We start from the raw sequence: 14,377 nt of genomic DNA, 5'->3' as shown, positions 1-14,377 counted from the left end.
TTTAGATCCTTTGCACATGTTTTTATTAGGTTGTTTATATTTTTATTATCAATTTTGGGGTGTTCTTTATTAAATGTAATAATATATATTTTGAAAATATTTTCTCCTGGTTTGCCACTTTTAACTTTCTTTTTCTTATCATATAGCATTAGCCAGGACTCTCAAAGCAATATTGAAAAAACTTTCATAGGAAAGCTTCTAATACTTCATTAGCTATGATGCTTGTGTATGCAGATATCTTTCATTAAAACAGAGAAGTTTCTTTCTATTTCTGGTTTGCAAAAGTGGTTTTCTTTCTAATCAACCTAGGGGCAGGACAGGAATAAAGACACAGACGTAGAGAATGGACCTGAGGACACAGGGTGGGTGAAGGGTAAGCTGGGACGAAGTGAAAGAGTGGCATTGACATATATACACTACCAAATGTAAAATAGCTAGTGGGAAGTAGCTGCATAGCACAGGCTTCTGTGCTTTGTGATCACCTAGAGGGGTGGGATAGGGAGAGTGGGAGGGAGATGCAAGAGGAAGGGGATATGGGGATACATGTATACATATAGCTGATTCACTTTGTTATACAGCAGAAACTAACACAACATTGTAAAGCAATTATACTCCAATAAAGATGTTAAAAAAAAAGATGTCAAATTGTATCAAACGCCATTTGTATCTCTTAATATTTTTTTTATTTTGAATGTAATGATTTGCATTAATATATTTTGAATTTTGAATCAGCCTTGAATACCTTAGATAAATAGCTTAGATAAATCCTTCTTACTTATGACATTTAAAAAATACATTTCTGGCATTAGTAAAGTGTTACTAATACCAACACTTAAGATATCTGTATATGTGTTCATAAGTGAGTGTATGCTTTTCTTGCCAGTTTTAAAATTCAGGCCATGTCAGCTCCAATGTAAATGGGTTAGAAAACTTTCTATTTTTTCCATGCTTTGGATTAACTAATTAATATACCATAGGGATTATTTGTTCCTTACTTATAGAACCATCTTTGTTTGGTGACCTTTTATGAGAGAGCTTTGACTATGCTCTCACTGTTTTTATTGTTGTTGTTTTAAGGTGACTATTTCTTCATGGGTCAATTTTGGTGATTTCTATTTTCCAGAAATTATTTTAATCTAGAATTTTCTAACTTATTATCTTAAATTTTGTATTCATCTCAGATTTTTTAGAATCTACTCTATACTTATAATGTCCCTTTCTTATTTCAAAGGTTGATAATTCTGTCTCTTTTTCTTTTTTTTTTTAACCTTGATTAAACATTCTAGACTTCTGATATTTTTGCTTCTTTTCAGATGATCAGTTTTAATTTTATTCAGATTAACTCTACTCCTTATTTCATGCATTTCTGGTTTTTTCTTTAGTAATACTTTCCTTATATATTTTTATTTTTCTTCCTTTAGCTTCTTGAACTGTATGCACGATTTACTTCCATTCAATCTTTTCCTATTTTCTAATGCATACATCCAGGGCTATAAGTTTTCTCTGAGTATGTATAGATTTTGAATTGTATTGATCTCATTGTTCTTCTTGTTGTAGCAGTTAAATATACTGGCTCTGGACTATACTATCTAGGTTCAAATCCCAACTCTGTCATATATGGACTATATGCTCTTGGGCAGGTTATTTAACAGAGCTTTGTGTTTCAGTTCTTCATCTGTGAAATGAGATGATAATGGAATCAACTTCTCAGGATTATTGTGATAATAAAATGAGACAATCCAGGTGGATCACTTACCACAAAGCTGGTTGCATAGTAATGTTTAATAAATTTTTGGTATTGTTATGTTTAAATAATTGATAGCTTCAGTTTACATTTCTTTTCATTAAAGTTATTCTAAGTTAAAGTTATTTAAAGGTGTGGGTTTTTTATTTCCAAGTTATAAAAATTGTATTCTTTTGTACTAACTCCAAATTTTATTGCAGTGTGATCAAAGAATGTGACCTGAATGATTTCTTATCTGAGAATTTATTAACATTTTCTTTTCTCTCTTTGTTTTAGAAAGTAGTTAATGTTGCATGTGTGTTAGAAGAGATTATGCATTCACCATTTATTGTGTACAGTCCTTTACACCTATTCAGTCAAGTTTCTTTATTGTGTTATTCAAATTCTCACTAGCTTGCTTCCTTTTTTCCTACTTTATCTGTCAATATCTGAGTTGAAGTCTTCCAAAATAGCTGTGTATTTTTCATCACTACCTGTATTTCTATCAGTTTTTACTTTATACGTTATATTATAAACATGACTTTTGATGTTATATTGTTAGGTTTGTAAAGGTTCATTATTAATTGACCTTTTAGAACTTTCCTCTTATCTCTTCATCACACCTTGTCTCTGCCATCTTTATGCTGCATTCATCCAAAACAGGGGTGGCAGGCAGGCTAAATCTGTCCTGCTGCCTGTTTTGTAAATAAAGTTTTATTGGAACACAAACAGGCCCATTCAATTACATATTATCTATGGCTGCTTTCACACTATAGCAGCAGAGCTGAGTAGTTAAGACAGAGTCTGTATGGACCACAAAGCTGAAAATATTTACTCTCTGGTCTTTTACAGAAAAAGTCTGCCAGCATCTAATTAGATTTTAATTTTATGTTACTAATTTTTAAACACAGGCCATAATTAGACAAGTTAACTAGTTTCTTTCCTTTCCACTGTTTCTTGAATATCTTCACCTTTCTTGGATTCATTATTTATTTTATTAAAATTCATCCAAAAGTCAGTTATCCTTTCAAGGAATTTCTATTGATGATATACATCTGCTGAGTTTTCTTATTTTGAAAATCATGTTTTTAACCCCTAAGATCACTGTTTGCTTCCTTTCCATTAATGTAATAATGTCCTAATCTCTTTGAAGATAACTGTTAATTTGTAGCAAGTATATATTTTACTTATAGTTATATTTTTCTTAAAATAAGACGAAATTTATACTTGCTTTTCATTTATCTTTCCACAGGTATTATTTCAGTATTTACTGAGTTTGTTGCCTCTACAAACTTGGGTTATTCTTACGTTGATTAATCTTTTACTTTGTAAATGAAAATTCCTTTTAGTGCTCTACTTCTGCTTAATGTGAGTTGACTTCAGTGATTATAGGAGAAGGGAAGGACATACTGCTGGGCAGAGTGATTTCAGAGTGAGGGGTCTCCCTGTCCCTCCTGGAGTCCATTGCTATTATTCTATCTTTGGCTCCCAGGACCCACAGGCTCACTGCTTTAATCTGGGGACAATTCTAAGCAGGAAAAGGGAAGGAGATCAGCAGTCCAGCTGCTCCAACTGCTATGTCTTCATTCATTGCTCTGGTCATTACGCTAGCACCCTCTACGCACTGAATCTGCTCTTTCTGAGATGGGAGCAGCCCTGAAATTGCTTCTAATCCTTTAGCAGTCTTAAGCTTAGGAGTATTTGAGGTCCAGGTGCTCTAATTTGTTTTTCCAAGAAAATTTTCCAAATTTTCTGATAGACTGATGACACTTCTTTGTCCCCAGTCCTGTTACCAATTATTCCTCTCCCCCTTCCCCTTTCTCCCATCTCTCAACCTTTTCTGTCATTTCGTAAGATTTGGTAGAGGTAAGCTTCCTTCAGTCTGACGTCTTGATTTAATCTTCAAACACAGGATTTTAAAACTAACCCTTTCAAAACACCATTAAATATAATTTATTTGTGGGTGGTAACTTATTATCTTACCATATTTAAAATTTCAAAACATTTAAAAATATACTCAGAAAGAGCATCCACGACACAGAAAGAACATTGAAGCCCTACTCCAACAGCATCTCTGAGGGGACTCGAAATGAGAAAACGATGTTCACCAATTAGAGTGAAAAGGGGTACTTAGTCTTGAGTCACTTGCCTTTAAAAATAGATTCGGTGGTCCATTCAATTAAAAAGTGTTCCTTCATGGGGGTGGGAGACACCGGTTGCTGCAGAGCTGTAATCATTTAGCATTTTCTGCCTGATAACAAATGACACATTAGGCAGCAATCAGTGACATCTGTGACATATTCAGTCAGAAAAATCTGACTAACAAGCTCATCCTGTTTTGGAATGCTACCCCCATCCTGCCATACCTCAATCCCTGCCTGCCAAGCAGCCTGTCCAGTTAGCCTGTTTATGAGCTAACTTTTAACAGTTTTTAATCCTGATTTAAGGGAACTCTACCCAGAGCAGCTGGAAAACATAAACCCTGACGCCCCCCTCCGTCTATCACACACACACACGTTATCTGGGCTCTTAAGTCCCTGGGAAGAGTAGCTGGTCTCACTGGGCTTTCTTTCGGGACCTCAGAAGGGATACATATGGATGTGAAATTCCTATGAATACTCTGAGATTCCTCAATTGATTATTAACACCTTCCCTTCTTTCTCCATTTCCAGTGTTGGGTTTATTTGCAGAGGTTGCCTCTGTACATTCTCAGAACTCTCTGAGACAGCATTAGATGAATCTCAAAATTTTCTCTGCTTGGTGTAGGCCAAAAATTTTCCCCTTGCCATTAATGATGCCTATCTCACTATCAACTGTGCCCCAACTTCAACCTGGCAGGGTTTGAATGTCCTTCCACACTGATTAAAAAATCTCCTGTGGCAGCTGCCTCAGGTGCAGTGTGGCTTTGGATGACTAAGACCTGTGCTTTATCAGATTTTCAAGTGGTGGCACACAGTCCCTCAGCTGCTGGCCCATTTGATTTTCAGGGCCTCTGTAACTGTCAAGGTCCTTGTCTTCCACCATCATCCTATGTCTTCCCATCCCTTCTCCACCTCCTCAGGAATATACAGGAAATTCACATTTATTTGGCTCTTACGAAGTATAAGACATTGTGCTAGGTATTTTCACAAATATTTTTCATCAAACATTCAGCATAACTATGTAAGGGAGTCCTATTTCCCTACTTCTACCACTTTGAAACCAAGGCTCAGAGAGTTGTGAGGGACTTGTCTGGGACTACAAAAGTGGCAAGGGGTATGGCTGGGATTTGGGTCCTGGACTCTCAGCTCCGAAGCCCAAGGGATGTTCCTGAGAGTGAGCCTCAAGCCTGGCCTCTCCAAGAGTGTGGATCTGAATTCAGATGAGAAACTGGAGGCTGAAGGGAGAACGTAGCTGACTCTTCTACTTAAAAGGAAGAGGGGGCTTCCCTGGTGGTGCAGTGGTTGAGAGTCCACCTGCTGATGCAGGGGACATGGGTTCGCGCCCCAGTCCGGGAAGATCCCACGTGCCACGGAGTGGCTAGGCCCGTGAGCCATGGCCACTGGGCCTGCATGTCCGGAGCCTATGCTCCGCAACGGGAGAGGCCACAACAGTGAGAGGCCCGCGTACCGCAAAAAATAAAACAAAACAAAACGAAACGAAAAAAAGGAAGAGGGCTGGCCAAAGTACCTTTAAAACTGGTGAATCATAGCACCAGATATCTAGCTGAACAGACAATATTTGGCTGCTTGGGAAATTTTTGTATAGTCACAGAGACATGAATTTTAAGTATGAATTAACTAAATTCTTAGTACCTGCACTATTATTACAGACAAGCTATTGAGTTTTCTTATTAGCCCATTCTGCTTTTTCCTGCATCCTGCCTTTGTTTTTCTTGGCCTAAACAAAAGGAGTTCTCTCTAACTCAATAATTCAATTCAACAAACATTTATTATTTGGCTACTTTATGGTAGGGACTGTACTATATGTAGGAGATACAGAAAAGAATAAAAACATAGGGCTTCCTTGGTGGCGCAGTGGTTGGGAGTCCGCCTAATGATGCAGGGGACACGAGTTCGTGCCCCGGTCCGGGAAGATCCCACATGCCGCGGAGCGGCTGGGCCCGTGAGCCATGGTTGCTGAGCCTGTGCGTCCGGAGCCTGTGCTCCGCAACGGGAGAGGCCACAGCAGTGAGAGGCCCACGTACCGCAAAAAAAAAAAAAAAATTATAAAAACATACATCCTAACCACATACAGTTCACAGTACTTGGAGCCAACGGTGGGGAGGGTGGGTACAAGAAATTGACAAGTAAGCCTACAATTACCATATAATGAGATAGTGTCTTTGACATAAGGCTGTGTGAGGTCCTAAAGGACCACAGAAAAGGGACAGCTAACTCAACCTGGGTGCGGGTGAGATAAGGAATGGATAAGGTAAGACTTTCAAGAGGACGCAATTCTTGACATTTAATTGAGCCCTTCAGATGGTCAGGACCATAACCGCATGTGTAAGAATCTTTTGGAAGAGAGAGATCCACCCTAAAGTAAGGTAGCAATGGAAACCTTCTCCTGAGGATCTGAGGAAATAAACCACTTGCTAGAACTGCATTGGAACCTAAATGGACTTTTAGTTCCCTAGCTCTCTTCAAGTCTGTATGAAGTCACTTAAGACTTTCTGCTCCTTGGTTTCTGGTCAGTTACTCTGGATTTCCCCAAGGCGTGGCCAATAATCTGCTCTTCCTCATTTGTGCCCTCTTACTCTGGAGCTCCATCAAAAAATCTCCCCAGTTTCTATCCACCTCTGGGCCTATTGCTCCTACCATTACTAAGCAACTATCTTATCTTCTGAAAGCCTTTTCTGCTTGTCTTCTCACAGTTGCCTCTTACTTATTCCCTCTACTGGTTGCTGCTGCCTAATGCTTTCTGAGGTCTGCCTCTCTTGTGCCTCTTAGCTGCTTTATTTTTTTTTTTACCGCCAACTGCCTGTCTCTCTTTATCATATTCATATTCTCGAAGAAAGGAATCAATTTGTTAACTAATTACTAACCTCTTCCTTGAGCAAAGACCTTATATTTAGCCAGCTCACAGGTCACTGTCCAGCCAGGGGATTGGTTGCCCTTATGTTGGATGCTGAGCCCTGTTCCAACCACAGACCCAGGGTTACAAGTGACAAGGATGGAGGCTTACATCAGCTGAGCCCTTTAGAAGGTAGCTACAGAAGGCAGAAATCTGAGAGCTTGGCCAACTCAGGAGAATGATGGTAATAGGTACATTAGAGGCACTATAAATAGGAAAAACAAAAGATTTCTTAAAAACCCATACTAACATCAAACCACAATTCTTACTTGGTACAACTTCAGGTAATGGGAGCGGGAGGGAAGGATGAAGAAAAACAGGAAGTTCCTGGGAGTATGTATATTTATATACAAAAAAGAGCAAAGAAAATAAATATACCCAAGGAAAGGACACAAGTTGGCCTACTTCATAGGAAAGGATCTTTCCTGAGGTTCCTAAGAAGAAAGTCCAAAGACTTCCTCCTCTTCTCAAATACATGAGGGATGACATAAAGAGTGTAGTGAATGTGACTGTTAGTTTTATGTGTCAACTTGACTTGACTAGGCTAATGTACCAGTTATTCAATTAAATGCTAACCTAGGTGTTGCTGTGAAGGAATTCTGTTAGATGTGGTTAACATCTACAATCATTGGACTTTAAGTAAAGGAGATTATCCTTGATATTCTGGGTGGACTCCATCTAATCAAGTGAAAGGCCTTAAGAGCAAAACTAAGGTTTTTCCTAAGGAAGAAGAAATTCCACCTGTAAACTGCAGCTCCTGTTCCTGCCCAAGAGTTTCTGGCCTGTCAGCCTGCTGGCCTGCCTTACAGAGTTTGGACCTATTAACCCGCACAATCAGGCAAGCCAGTTCCTTTAAATTATATATTATAATAGAATAATTACAATAAATATTGTGATAAATATGTGATCATAATGAATATTACAAGAAATTTATCATATATTCTACTGGTTGTTCTCTGATCCAACCCTGCCTTGTACAGCGAGGACAGAAGCAGAGATTTGGAATTTGGTACCCAGCACAACCTTTATCATCAGCTATTCACTCCGGTCAGGCCAGTCTCCTGTTTGTCTCTTTAGTCATGCTGATTTTCCTGCTTCTGTTCACACTGCTTTTCCCTTCTGGCTTGCTGACATTCTCTCTCCCACTTTCACAAACTTCTTCCCTTTCCTTACACTCCAGCTCTGTCCGAAGCCCTCCGTGAAGCCACCTCTGTTTTACTTTTTTTTGGCCCTCCGTGAAGCCACCTCCATTTGCTCTTTGCTTTCTCTTAACTCCCTCAGCAGTTATTAGCTGTGCCATTCACTGTGATGCTTAATCTTACACATCTCGCTTAACACTGCTTTGTATATAGTATCCACCACTAGTTAGGTTTAAAGCTGTAAGTACAAGTTTGGGCGCGCAAGAAATGTCACGTTTCTTTATTGTGTTTAAATCAAATTAAATTCACGTCAGACTTAAATGATCCCAGCCTTAATTCCACTGAAGTAGAAGGAACTCCAATCCCAGTTATTACTGGGCTTCCCTCCGTTCTTCCCTAGAAATGCACTAGAGTCTGGAAGATTTATGTTGAGCCCAGAAAATGGGGGAAGATGGACTTTGACAACTTCTTTGTTCAGGGATACATGGTCCCTAGAAGCCAAGCAACAGCTCTGCTCATAGACAAAGAGTGGTAGGGCAATCCAGCCTCCATAGGGTCACCATGCATCTGTCTGAGGTCTGGCTATCACTTGGGGTGATCGAGGAAACAGGGCTGGTGTCCCCACTACTGCAACCCTGAACTTTGACTCTTTTCCAGTTTGGGAAATTTTTTCATTTGCAACAGTTCCAACTACGCACAACCCCTCCTTCCTTCTCTCTCTTTCCTCCTTTCCCTCACTAGATGCCCCTACCACTTGAACCCCCTAGCAAAATCCCTCTAGGAGCAAGGAACCTGGAAGGCAAATTGCTGGGCACAACTCCAGGGGTAACAGCATCCTAAGGAGTTGTGATCCAGGAGGCTTCAATTACAATGTGAGTGGTGCCCCCTGGAATGGTCTAATATGGAGCTCCTGTAAACTTCTTTCTGCCTAGAAACACAAAACTCCCTTGAAGCATGTTTGGAATGGAGAGGAGGGAAAATATAAGGGGAACATAAACCAAATTAATAGCTCAATAAATTATCCTGGCACACACTTATTTTTTTGTTTGTTCCCTGCATTTTCACTTCATGTTTAAAAATATGTGTGGGCTGATATGTCTATGTTCCAATTAGATTATGAACTTCTTGAAGATTAGAACAATACTGTATTTACCACTTATTTTTTTAAATTTTTTTTTTTTGATTTATTGATTTATTTTGGCTGTGCTGGGTCTTAGCTATGGCACGCAGGATCTTTGTTGAGGCATGTGGGCTCTTTAGTTGCGGCATGTGAACTTCTTAGTTGTGCCATGCGGATTCTTAGTTGCGGCACGCATGTGGGATCTAGTTCCCCGACCAGGGATTGAATCCAGGACCCTGCATTGGGAGCACAGAGTCTGACACACTGGTCCACCAGGGAAGTCCCTTACCACTTATTTTTAAATCTTTCTGTAGTTTCAGCATAATAATTAGTATATAAGAGGGACTTAAATGTGTCTTGAACTGAGGAGTGATGAGTTTGTGGATTACTGACTAGGCTCTACCAGTTCAGACTGCACCAGTGCTGACCTCCTCATTGTAGGACTGGCTCTAGTGTCTTTTTACTGTCACTTTTAAGGTTAAGTAAATATGCTTTTCCTTTACCGGCTTCTGTTCATAGCTGCTGCTGGCCTGAATTTCCAAGATATCAAATTTCTACTTGGGACCTTTCTGGCCCCAAGTAAAAGTAAACATTTCTTTTAAAATTCAGACGGATGATATTAACTTGAACCTTCTTTCATAAAAAGAGAATGCAGGTCACAACATAAACGTGTATTGTAACAACAGTGGAAAATTTCTAAATGAAATCAAAGCAGTACCTGGCATTCATTTTCATAATACCTTTCACTTGAAGAGCCAAGTACATTACGAGAACTTTATCCCAATAATCCTTAGGAGTAAGTAAAGGGACCTGACAGAATGACTGGTATAGATAGGGTCACATAGCCAGGTAGTGACAGGGTTGTTAACACCTTGTTGCCTTACACAGTATTTGAATAGTTAGGCTACTTCCCCTTAACAAACCATTGTTTTGATGACATAATAGAATATTAGCACTCTAACAGGAGAAATCATATTTTCATATCATGCTAACATTAGTAAGTATGGCGTGGAGAAAATTTAACCAAATTTGCCAATATGCACTTGGTTTTGAGCCTTCCAACCTCCCTCTTCTGTTATCTTGCTTCCTCTTTGTTGTCTTCCCCCTGACTGCCCTCACCTCCCTCCCTCTAATGCTAGTAAAAGACTGAAAACTCAATTACATTACAGCACTGGAACTTGATACATCAGCTCCCCTTGTACTACATGCATTTTGAAAGACAAGAGCTTAGTCCAAAGAAATTAATCATCACTTTCTGATACACAGAAAGTTTTTTTGGAGATGGAAAGCCTTCCTTCCCTGTTCCCTTAAATAATAACATGTAGATAATTACATATTCCACTTTCAGCTGCTAGAGGGAAAAGTTTGCAATGGAAGAAGGCAGAGAAAGTAATGATAAAGGAAAAAAGGATGAGGGAATCCTTTGTTTTTAAGAGGGAAAGGAAAAGAGGGTAGAACCTGATCTTTTCCACATCTGTAAACCACCATACTTGGTGGAAATTAAATGTACACTTTAAGCACTTAACCAGTATTAACCAATGATGAGCCTATTTGAGGCCTCATTTTGTCAGAACAATCGTAACTAACGGAGTAACACTTAGTAAAATGGGCTGTGTCTCCCTCCCCTCCTTCTCCTCCCCTATACACTCCATTAAGGATCTGAGCACAGAGCTAACACTGGGTTCTGCATTATGCACTCATCTCATGTGCCCTTTCATGGCTTCACACCAGTGTTCATGCTGCTCCTTGACCTGAAAACATCTTCCCTCAGTGTACTGCCTGTTGAACTTCTATTCACCCGATGAGACCCCATTCAAATGATAGCCAAGAGGCCTTCTCCAAAAGCTCTTTTACCTTGAGCAGGACCAATCCCTCCCCCCACTATACTCATCACCTTGTGTAACTAATATATATTAATAGGTCTCTCTTCTCCCCAGAATGTAAACTACTTCAAGTTAGGACCAGGTCTTACCTATCTATCTATTTATTTATATTTTCAATGCCTGACACTCTTATGTATGGGGTATAATAAATGTATGATAAACATATGTACATAAACATATGTACTCCTGTAGTTTCATAAAGAAGACAAAGTTTAGACATAAGAGAGCAAGATGGTATAATGTACTGGGCTAAGAAAATTCAGGTTAGGTAACTACTCAGTTCAACAAATATGAACACCCAGGAGTAAGGAATTGTGTCCCGGGATTACTAAGATAAAATAAGGCTTCGAGGTACTCACGATCTACCTTATAGACTGTCTTTCTCTGTGTACAGCATTTCCCTGGTTTAGGTATCACCTTATGTGTTTCTCACAATAACCCTGTGAGATAGGTCATGATTTCATTTTTATAGAGATGAGAACAGAGGGTTTGAATTCCTAGGTTTTCTGACTCTCAGACTGGAGTCTTTCTTCCCCACTACATCAGTGTTTCTCAAAATTTTCCACAGGAGTACACTTTCCCAGGGAGAACAGACTTATACTCCTCAGGGTTGAGAAACAAAAGCTCAAAATTTAGTGTATTCTCTTGAAAATTCATGTTCACTATAATGTTTTCCGCTACTTCTCACTGAGTCAAACCGAAGGTCTGAGGAAATCAGCCACATTGATTCTGGGTCCCTGAAGGACCTTAGTACAGAGTTTCATAACCAGAGGGGGGCAAACACAATTTCAGAAGCACCATGGCTACACTGCCACCTTTACTCAAGGTATCTGGGTTTGGCTTGAGTCCCCACCCACGATTTTGAATAACTTCATCAGATTTCTTTTAGGTTTCTACTGGTATAACCGTATTCACCGCCCTCTCGGAAGACGGTAACAAAACACACACTCCACTCCCAGATTTTAAGTGAGCAGTGGGGGCTGACTCTTTTAAAGCCTCCCTGCAAGGATGTCCATTCTGGCAATAAGATCTCTTAAGTCTGACATTATCTGCGACCCCTCTCATTGCTGGTTGAACCTAAGAGTCCCAGATGTCAACCCCCCGTGGGCCCTTGAGGGCCCACAGGCTCAACACTGCCCTCTCGTCAGCACCGCCGCTAGAGGGCAGTTCAGGGTTGCGGCTCTGCTGTGCCCTCTAGTGGCTGCTGGGATGACATGCTCTTTTATGGAACCTATAAAACCCTGAAAAATTGCAGTCGGGAAGTCAGCCTGTGTGACACCCGGTAGTAAATTTTAAAAGAAACGTCTTGGTTCTCAGCTTCCTTTTCTTAAGGCGTTTGGCAGTCTCAGATACATTACCCTTCTTGGATGAACCTCCTCCCTAGGGTCTCCCCCTCCCAGGGTGTGGCAACGTGGAGCCATCATTCTCTCTTGGCAAGGTAAAAAAATTAGAACCTGGGAGACTTTGCAACTTTCCCCAATGCCTTTTTACTCCCTCCATCTTCCCCATGGATATACAGCTTAGATAGGCATTCAAGATTTTTCAGTATAACTTCATTTTCACCAAGGCTTATAAGCTCTGGCATTAGACTTCAGGATTCAAATCCTGGCTCCCTCATTTACTATTTGGGTCACTTTAAGAATGTTAACCTCGCTAAGCTTCTGGTTCATCTGTAAAATAGGGAGACTAGTACTACACTATACAATTTGGGGATGACAATATATGGAAAGTGCTAGCTCTGTCTTGCACAGTAAAAAGTGCTCAGCAAACATCAGCCATTTTCATTCCTCAAAGCTTCTGTCTAGTGCACAGCACGTCTATCAATTTGGTACTGAAAAAAAGCCTGTTTTTACATAGAACATAAGGGTCCATAAGCAAAATGAATTCATAAACAACTAATATTTTCTAGAAATGGCTAAGCTAATAGTGACCCTAGGTTATGGAAACGGGGGCTTGTTTGTGTGGCAGAGTCAGTGCGGTGGGTTTCAGGGTGCAAAGGAATCCAAGGGGCTTCGAATCCTCATGGAGGAGCTGTCTTGCACGCAGGTGTCCTTCCTCCCTCCTACTCCTCCTGCTCCCACCATGTGCAAGAACTCAGGGTGAAGCTGGGAGTGGATTCTGTGAGTCAGGCCTGAGGGCACAGTGGTGCAAAAGCAAAAAGGTTCCAGGCCAAGGCAGGGAACCTAGAACTCCAAAGGCCAAGAAACCCAAGCCAATCAGATTCCCCACCCAGGAGGAGTCTAAAAGGTGGCAGGGACTCACTGCCCAAAGTCCAAGCACTGCAGGAAAGTGGCCAGAGAATCTGACAGGTAGAAACCTGATAGAAACTGTCAGAAAAGTTAAAGCAGAATAGCTCATAACACCCACAGGCCCATAGAAAGGTCAGTGTGAGCTGAGCAGCTGTTCCGTCTGGTGCCAGAGGCCTTGGCTGTAGCCTTCTACACCCAGGCAGTTTAGGCCTCCCTGATCAGCCCCACCTAGAAAAGCCAATTCTTCTGCTCTTAAAGGGGACTTGCATGTTTCTGGCAGGGAGTCTTACTCTTCGTGGGCAAAGCTAGCTCTTAAGGATGAGTAGCGTGGTAGGGGGCAGAGAGTACGTCCAGGGGTTCAACTGGCTCCGAAGGAAGGAGCTTGTGGCTGGAGTCTGAGCCTCCATGTTGTGAGAACTACACGCGTTTCTTTCCGAGGCAGGCAGGGGCCTTGGCTGCCAGGGACCCTGACAAGCCGCGACTTGAGCTGTGCCCGAGAGCCTGGGTTGGCTGGAGAGCGGTATAGAGGAGGAGGGAGGGCAATCCAGGAAAGGGGGTGGGGTGGGGAGGGAGGTGAGAGGAAGAGCAAGAGCAAAGGCACGAAGGAAGAATGAGTCTGCGGCGCATTGAGAATGGCATGGAGACTTCACTGATTGGAGCCGGGAGTTCTTGCACGGGGATGGAGGCAGCTATGATTGGATAGCTAAAGTGGGGCCAGATTTGGAGGGCTTTGAATGCCCGACCGAGGAGCACTCAACCCAGCTCCTGCCTTGCGATTTCCGTTCAAGACTAAATGACCTAAAGGGTGGTTAATTCCAACGGGTGTTCTTCTTTGGGGGCTTCTGAAAAGTCAGCTTATGCTCTTACCTGCTTCAGTTCTCTTCCTTTACCCAAGGAGAAAGTAATCCTCGCTTGCCGAGGGGAGGGAGGATAATGTTGATTGATTTCACTTTACTTGCTTGGAGGATGCAAAAAAAAAAAAAAAAAATCCCATTTCCACGCCAAATGTTAAATTTGGTTTCTCCTCCTCCTCCTCACGCAAGTTCTCCTTCTCTCGCCAGCACCTCCCCCGACGTTTTCCTGCTCTCCTCCACCAGCTCGGCCAGTCCCCTCCTCGGCCCCGGCGGCTCACGTTCCGGGCCTAGCTGGCCCGCGCCCGCCCTCCGCGCCCGTGCGGCCCCCCGCGCCCGCGCGCGTATCCCGCACAC

The 14,377-nt window shown here is 41.5% G+C and overlaps 1 protein-coding gene across 2 annotated transcripts in view; it reads right to left on the bottom strand.

Annotated features, from left to right (window-relative positions):
- TEX9 (testis expressed 9) overlaps positions 1-14,298 on the bottom strand; it is a 204,531-nt gene extending 190,233 nt beyond the window's left edge. The window contains exons 1-2 of one of the 2 annotated variants that reach the window (XM_024767807.1): positions 14,037-14,298; positions 3,873-3,974 (exon numbers count right to left, since the gene is read on the bottom strand). In XM_024767807.1, the coding sequence (XP_024623575.1) occupies positions 3,873-3,960 (88 nt within the window). In that variant the 5' untranslated portion in view covers positions 3,961-3,974; positions 14,037-14,298. The remainder of the gene's footprint in view (positions 1-3,872; positions 3,975-14,036) is intronic. The other variant, XM_024767804.1, reaches the window with a different exon arrangement.
- Between the last annotated feature and the right edge of the window lie 79 nt (positions 14,299-14,377).

The sequence above is a fragment of the Neophocaena asiaeorientalis genome, unplaced genomic scaffold, assembly GCF_003031525.2.
Source record: "Neophocaena asiaeorientalis asiaeorientalis breed wild unplaced genomic scaffold, Neophocaena_asiaeorientalis_V1.1 scaffold71, whole genome shotgun sequence".
Taxonomy (NCBI): domain Eukaryota; kingdom Metazoa; phylum Chordata; class Mammalia; order Artiodactyla; family Phocoenidae; genus Neophocaena; species Neophocaena asiaeorientalis.
The sequence above is the reverse complement of the archived record's forward strand: the minus strand, read 5'-3'. Positions and strand labels throughout refer to the sequence as shown.